General features: G+C 38.4%; 2 protein-coding genes across 3 annotated transcripts in view; both read right to left on the bottom strand.

Annotated features, from left to right (window-relative positions):
* The window catches only part of rpa1 (replication protein A1), a 28048-nt gene extending 25400 nt beyond the window's left edge, over positions 1 to 2648 (bottom strand). Inside the window, exons 1-6 of one of the 2 annotated variants that reach the window (XM_039622873.1) lie at positions 2433 to 2648; positions 2044 to 2091; positions 1041 to 1119; positions 648 to 756; positions 424 to 512; positions 201 to 275 (exon numbers count right to left, since the gene is read on the bottom strand). In XM_039622873.1, coding sequence (XP_039478807.1) covers positions 201 to 275; positions 424 to 512; positions 648 to 756; positions 1041 to 1119; positions 2044 to 2091; positions 2433 to 2462 — 430 coding nt within the window. In that variant the 5' untranslated portion in view covers positions 2463 to 2648. The remainder of the gene's footprint in view (positions 1 to 200; positions 276 to 423; positions 513 to 647; positions 757 to 1040; positions 1120 to 2043; positions 2092 to 2432) is intronic. The other variant, XM_039622872.1, reaches the window with a different exon arrangement.
* Positions 2649 to 3404: 756 nt separating this feature from the next.
* Positions 3405 to 7112, bottom strand: serpinf2b (serpin peptidase inhibitor, clade F (alpha-2 antiplasmin, pigment epithelium derived factor), member 2b). The gene is made up of 10 exons (XM_031759788.2): positions 6800 to 7112; positions 6382 to 6479; positions 6107 to 6175; positions 5942 to 6001; positions 5517 to 5817; positions 5188 to 5331; positions 4883 to 5071; positions 4582 to 4724; positions 4276 to 4480; positions 3405 to 4120 (listed from the first exon to the last, which is right to left on the bottom strand). The coding sequence occupies exons 3-10, from the start codon at positions 6158 to 6160 to the stop codon at positions 3768 to 3770; spliced, it is 1449 nt and encodes a 482-aa protein (XP_031615648.2). The 5' UTR covers positions 6161 to 6175; positions 6382 to 6479; positions 6800 to 7112; the 3' UTR covers positions 3405 to 3767.
* Positions 7113 to 7326: the final 214 nt, after the last annotated feature.

Here is a 7326-nt window from a genome sequence, read left to right as displayed (position 1 = left end):
TGACTACAAAAACTTTTTTAAAGCATGACGCTGGCCAAAATGTCAATGTTAAACCTTCAAAATGTGGAGCCCAAAGCCAATGGGTGATGTCACAATGACCCCCGCACCCCACCTACCCTACCACCCACCCACACACAACATTCTTAAGATTTCAATTAATTTGAATTCATTTTCAAGATTAAAATAAACCTTTCACTCACCTTCATTTCTGTTCTGTGGCTGCAGCGGGGGTCGGTTTTCAGGGACAGGAGCTGACTGTGGCCCTTTACTTTGCCCTGTAAGAGAGACCTGACATTAGTATTACCCTGCAGTAACAGTATGACCCATTATGTGTGACTAATGCATCTCTAAATTAGTCCCACTTCATAAGCGTATTCACTGAGCACTGCTGTAATATCAATGAAGTATATTTCGAAGACTTACCCTCAGTGTAAGGAGTAGGGTCTCCTATTCTACCGGCAACATCTTTTGCAGGCTTAATGACATCAATTTCCAAAATGATCACTACTCGTCTGTAATGAGACATGTCCATTAACAACAGAAAACAGCCCTCTGCTCCGTGTTTATTCATATTTAAGTGTTTTTAAGGCCTGCTTGCTTCCATTAAGTCGAGAACATTAAAAAAAATGTGCAGAAAATGTGTATACCGTCCATCCTTCAGTATATTGGTCACATGTCTCTTCAGATTACAGATGCAGTTTGGAGCCAGTATGTTTTCCTCAGCCATATGGTTCAGCTGGGTGGAGAGCATGAATGCTGCAGACGGTTTAAAAGAGGAAAGTCAGACAGGAGTGACCCAGGTTCCCCCTATTTAAGAGCCTCTTGAGAGCAATAGCTTAATCTTTAACCCCACGCAAGTAGTCAATTTAGTAGACCATCTAAAAAAAAAAAAAGCCAGTTAAAATGTAATTTCATGTAAGAGATTTGTCAGAGACAACTCGTGACTCTCACATTTTTAGAACAGATGGTTAAAATGGGTACATGAACATGTTTAAAACTTCAATGCAAAATATATCAGTGAATAAACTTAAAAACCTTACATGACAGAGTGTGCCTTCCATCACTCATCATCACCCGAAAGCGAGAAGGACCATTTCCTCCATCAAGCTTGCGAATATTCTGAAAAACATTATATGAATAAAACTGTTCAATAAACTTATTAAAAAATTATTTTTTTAACAATATTGTGTCCCTTTATGTAAACTTGCACATTCTGTGATTGCATTATTTAAAGTATAGAGCATATTTGGTTATTGCCTATGGGCCTGTATTCCTTATTCCCAGCTGCTTTTACAGTGAGATGGACTCAGTAAGGATGATTTTCCTGTAGTCTTTCCTCTTAAGTAAAGTCACTGCTCAGAGAGGGGTTTTAACTAAGAAACTGTAGCCTTTTGAAGTCTTACAGTGATTTGTCAGACCTGCCCCTTAAGAGGGTTCAGTCCATAAAAAAAATGTAACCAAATCTTTTACCATTTTTAAACATGTTTGAGCCCTCATGACATAACCACAGGAAAGCATGTGTTCAGGGGGAACTGTCAAGGGCCATCAAAACAAGTTATAAGATATGAACAAAGATCTCGGTTTGATATTTAGATGTTTATAAATTCAGTAGAAAGGACTGCCACAAGTTGAACGTGGAATGTAGCAACAAATTCCCAACAGAGCATCCAACTGTGTGACTTGATTATTTACTTTTTCAGTAAATAATCGGAAAACCGACAGAAAATCCACAGTACCATTGTTTGTTTGTGCTCCTGTCACAGTCAATAACAGTCGATCTCGACCCCACACACTACACATACTTTCAGGGACAGTAACCATCTTGAAGATAAAACCGTGTATGCCTCCATTAAAAAAAGTTAGGTGGGGACTACTGATTGATTTTCCATGGAATGACCGAGAACTAATCCAGCTTTGTTTTGCAGAATTCATCCCATCTCATTTAAATAGATGTGGTTGTTGACGAAATGAGGAATGAGGTAATAATAAATATACATTTTCACACAAAAAAAATAATTAAATAAATAAAAAACTGCTACTCACCACCAACTGAAGCACTGCGTCGCTGACACTGGTGCCATTTGAAAGAGCCTATGAATACAAACACGTTCAGATAATAAATTCTACATTTAATACAACTATTGTCGAAAACAAAACCACACTTTCCCTCCTTGACTTTAACACATTTTGCTATAATCACAGTTTTTAGAAGACACAAACGTAAATAACAGCTAATATCAAATTAAGCTAGCGTCGAACAACGTTCGCAGTTCTGATTACAGTGGATGCAAAAATATGCAAACAAATGTACCACAGCGAACAACTCCACTTAAACAAATACACCATTAAGTAGACGGCGCCGATTTACATTGCGCTTCTACAGTTTTCAGTATTAAACGGCGTAATATTTATGCTGTAAAAATAAACCATACCTCTATTGTTCCCTCCGAGAGTTTCGTCATGGTTGACAAAGGGTGATTTTAGCTACCACAACAAAAGAAAAATATCTGAAAGTTTTAACAAGACAGACACCTCAGTACTACTAGCACTGACACTAAGCAACAAAATTATGACCGTGGCGCCAATAGCTTGTAACAACGCGCCAATGCGCGTATGTGCTGCCACGACTTCCGTTTCCGTTTGCAGATCTGCTTTCAGTTTAGCCTTTCTAAACATCGTGCATCTGCGTGTCTTGGTTATACTGAAAACTGATCAGAGATCAGCTTCGCTAAAGTCACCGCCAACAATGACGTGACGTCAGGCGGTTTTCATGGTGCCTTCGTATTTGTAGGAAACTGGGATACTTCAGACTTTACCGTAACATTTTTTGTAAGATACGAAGAAATCCCGTAAGGAACATAGATTTGACAACATTATGTTGATATTTTTATTTGCCAAAGAACCTCAACTGTAATATTAACTTAACATCTGCTTCTTTTCTTTGCATTTAGAAAGAACTTCCATTATGTCCGTGAAGTCTTTTCCGTAATAATAACAAAAAGAAAAATGGTGAGGTAGAAGATACCACTTCACTACCTGAAAAGAAGAGGCAAAGACAATTATCCACAGCAAGAAATTGCTGAGACTATAAATGTAAAAATGCTTCCTACCGCTGTTTGCGTCATTACATTTTCCCAGTTTTAGAGTTTTAGAAATGCAACAACTTACAACAACCTTTTTCTTTTAAAGACATGTCATTTTTAAAACAGAATGGAGGTTTCTGCCACAACTTCATCTACTTCCAAGCTGCATGGTGAAAAACAAGGATCTGAAAAAGTCAGCGTTTCGGTCTGTAACCAGGGTCATCCACAGGCCGAAACGCATTGGTCAAGTAATAAAGTTGTAGTCTTAGTGTTGCTGAAGCTTCGACCTGTTTTCACGCAATGAAACTCATAAGCATGACGTGTGATTCAAATCAGTTCAGTTTATTAAGTCATTACATCAAACCATCCAATACACATACTGATTCAGTCATAATCTGACACTAACCGGTTTCCTCATGTTAAGATCAAAATGTATGTGCTATCAAATTGAAATAGGCTCAATATAAGCAACAATGACTATACTTTTTTTTTGTTTAATTATCATTTTTGACAAGGTCTCATCTAATAGCAACTATATTATTTTAAAGGAATACTCAAGTTTTGGGCTCCCCATTGTGTTCACAGAATCAGTTTTCACAAATATTTTGATTGAGCTAACTGATTGAGCTATCATAAATGTGTTTGTCTGAGTTTCCCTGGAAGAGCTGTAAAGGGTTTTAGTCCTTACTTAGGTGGGCCTCCAAAGTGGGCCCCATCATTCTTGTCAATGGGAAATCCCACTTTATCCTTGCTTCCAAATTCCCCTTTCTGTAGGATAGGAGCTCCAGGATTAGGGTTGTTGATTACACCCATAAAAACCGGTATTTTAGTTACATCATGCATAAGTGCAAAGAAGAAGGGTTGGCTGAGATGGAAAACTGGATTGGATGCCCTTGAAATAACCACAGTAGTAGCTGCAGCTGCCTCTGCACCATCCTCATTTATCTCCATGCTGGACTTATGCATTACACTGGACACCAGCAGAGGGCCATCTGAAATCTCAGCCAAGTTGGGAGAAGAAAATATCTCACCAAGGCCTAACAAAGAGCACAGAGTATAAGGTCAGTTCATGGGTTAAATGTCACTACCTTTATCTCACAGAAAGTCCAGTAGTTTCATCAAGCAATAATGTAATAATGTATGAGTCGTAAATTATAAATGTAACACTAAGTTCACAGAAAACAGGTCTTACCCAATTTGATAAAGACATCCTTTAGCTCTTTAGCATACTCTAGTTTGAATTTGGGGACTTTTACTTGGACTGCCCTCTCTTTGGGCAGTCGATTATAAAGGTTAGAGACATCGATCTTTGCAGCAAGTGAAGAGATATTTGTCTGCAAAGACAGAGGCACGACCACCAACAAACTCATAGACTTCAGGAATGGGAAGCTCGCTACCTGCACAAAGAAAAAGAATGGCGCTTTAGTAAAATGGAGGGTATGCAAGGAATTTAATTTTCTCTTCAAACATTTGAGGTTTGAAAATATTTGTGTTTTACCTGAGCCTCCAGTTCATGATCAATAAAGAAACTCAAGGGATGTTTGGCATCTTCCATCACCTCTACATCAACCATGTGCTGTTCATCGAGATAGAACACACCTCTGGAGGTAAAGCGGGGGTCAAATCGAGCTTTCCACTCTCCTGTGGGAGCAATGGAGGGAGGATCTCGGTTTGAGACAGCAGCAAAATGTAAAACACTTCGGAACACAGTCAGTTTCACTCGGTATTAGAAAGGAAACAGTATCTTATAAAATGGGCAGAATTTTACAAATACAGTGGCATTTGAAAATCTCACTCACCTTTGAAATGGACAGCATTAATGAGCATGAGAAGCAGATTGGGAGGTAAAGCAGAAAGGAAGTCAGCTATCTTTCCTTGAGTTGCGTTCTCTACCCATGTGTTTATTTGCTCCAGATTCTCCAAGATTGCTGGTTCCGAGCGATAAAACCGGTGAGACTCATTGACAAATACTTCCTTCGGCTTAAACCCTAAAAAATATAAACACCCCGACTTTATTTCTCCTAAATACTCTCTCAGATCTTCTTTAAGGTGTAACAAGATAAATTGTTTAAAAATTTAAGGACACAATCTTCTCAGTAATAACCTTCACGCAGAAAGATACGTGTGGCAATGTGTAGATCACTGTTTTTGAGCTGCATCAAGATACTATGCAGAGACTGGTGGTAGCAGGGGAGAGCGTTTTCATGAAGATGATGCATCAGCAGCTCCCTCGTCTCATTTACAGCACCTGTAAAAAAAAGAAAAAAAAAGAGGGGTACAATTACTGAATGAGAAATGTGGTGTTCTCTAGACAACAATAAACTAGGGTAAGTTGCTGACACAATTCATCAGATATGGTAACAGCATATAAATATAACAACTCGCTTAGATAAAATATGATGCAGTAAAAGCACATCGACAAGACATGCATACCTAAAGCCAGCTGGGAGAGGCCCAGTGATATGCTTAAAGGAGATATGATAATATTTGGCTGCTCTGGCGTCATCTCCAGGTTCTGCAGCAGTTGCACACCCATTTTCTGAATGGCAGCAGCAACAATTTCCCTGGATTGTGGGTTTCTGCCGAGAGACAGACAACCCCCATCATCCTCTTCTATCGACGAGGCTCCGGTGGGCCCACTACTTGTTGTAGGTGGTTGATAGGATGTTGTAATTACAGAGGCTTCTGTAGTATCTGCGAATTCTGGCTGTGCTGTACTGCTGTGTCCTGTTTCCTATAGGCACACATCAGAATTTCAAAGCTTATTATTTTCCAAGTTGTTAATTTAGGAGTCCAGAACCATGAACACGGAAAAACAAAAAGAAAGAAAAAAACAGCAAAAGCATTTTGACTCTAACCTCCTCTGGTTGAGTAAGAGGCACCAGCGAGACTGGTTGATTTTCTTCCACCTCAGCATTCTGTTGAGCACAAAGATAATATAGATTAACAATCTGCACAGGGACAGGACATAATCATCCAGTATAATCTTAACAGTGATTTGTTGAGATCTTTAAGAAGTTTACAGTGGCTCCTTGGCTACAGAGATAGATCAACAGGAGTGTCAGGCAGAGGTCCATTTCCTCACAATGCAACTGTGAAAGAGAAAATTAGGTTAACGGCAAAATTCTATATCCTGCTTAGATTTTATGGATCGACACAATTACCTTTCATGCTCACTGCAATTTAGCATGCTATGCGATAAAAATGAGTATGCCTCTGAAAGCACCATATTCACTCTTCCAGCTAATAGTTACAAGCTATTGAAAAAAGAAAGACATTAAGACACAACATTCCTCACCTTTATTTAGAATTACTTTGATGGATTGTCTGGAAGAATTGAGCACTTTCACTCTACTTAGTTGCGCTCACTTTCAAAGGAAATCACCAGAAATGTGCCTAAAACACATGTGGAGTTCAACCATCAATTGTGTACTTTCAAGAGTTATTCAAGTTGCCAAAGCACATTATAAAAGAGCAGATTCATCTTTAAATAATTTACTTTACAAATATTTTAAAAAACATTTGTATTCTGGCATTTAAACATGGTATGGAAATCTAAATCAAATGTCAAAAAGGCATTAACTTGAATTGCAACATTACCTCCCTTCCAGACTTTATACATGAAAAATGTTAAAACAGTGATATTTTGTGTAATCCTTTAAGTCTCTAAAGTATTCAAATGTGCAGGAGTGTTTAAATATGTGAGTATATCTTACCTTATATTTAAATTAGAAAAAAAACTTGCTGGCTTGTCCAAAAAAAGAGCAACTAAGTGCGGTGCATGTCAGGATTCCTGGGAGTAAGAGATTGGCATTTGCTCAGCAAACAGTTAAATATCAACTTAGATTGATTGGGGCCTCATTTAAGCCACTATTTGTTTGTAAATGTAGCTCCTGAAACTCTTGCAGGGTTAAATGTTGAAGCTAAACACGAGCAGCTATTTAGCACGTCAGTGGGGAGGTGATAATTTCATGACACAACTAAATCCAAAGGAAACACGGCAACTTGTTGCAAAAGTCTGATTAATCCAGCTTTGTGTCAGTAAACAAATACAAGTTGCTTATTTCAAAGCAATACATTTGATGTCAGAGAACACACCCCCACATTTCCCAGAAGCCCTGGATTTAATCCATGATTAACTTAAGATCTCAGGCAGCAAAACCAGAGGCTTCAGTCCAGAAATCACTGTTTTGTGTTGTGACCAATAATACCCTTTAGATTCTCAAAGAAATATAAAAAAAAA

This window comes from Oreochromis aureus, linkage group 14 (genome assembly GCF_013358895.1).
Source record: "Oreochromis aureus strain Israel breed Guangdong linkage group 14, ZZ_aureus, whole genome shotgun sequence".
In the NCBI taxonomy this organism is placed as follows: Eukaryota; Metazoa; Chordata; class Actinopteri; order Cichliformes; family Cichlidae; genus Oreochromis; species Oreochromis aureus.
Note: the sequence above shows the minus strand (reverse complement) of the source record. Positions and strands in the feature narration are given on the sequence as shown.

Coding starts and splice junctions, on each gene's coding strand:
- serpinf2b (XM_031759788.2), bottom strand. CDS start 6,160: ATGGACCTCTGCCTGACACTCCTGTTGATCTATCTCTGTAGCCAAGGA. Junction 5,332..5,516: donor CCTCTCCCAGCTGGCTTTAG/GTATGCATGTCT, acceptor TTTTTTTTACAG/GTGCTGTAAATGAGACGAGG. Junction 4,481..4,581: donor ATCATGAACTGGAGGCTCAG/GTAAAACACAAA, acceptor TTCTTTGTGCAG/GTAGCGAGCTTCCCATTCCT.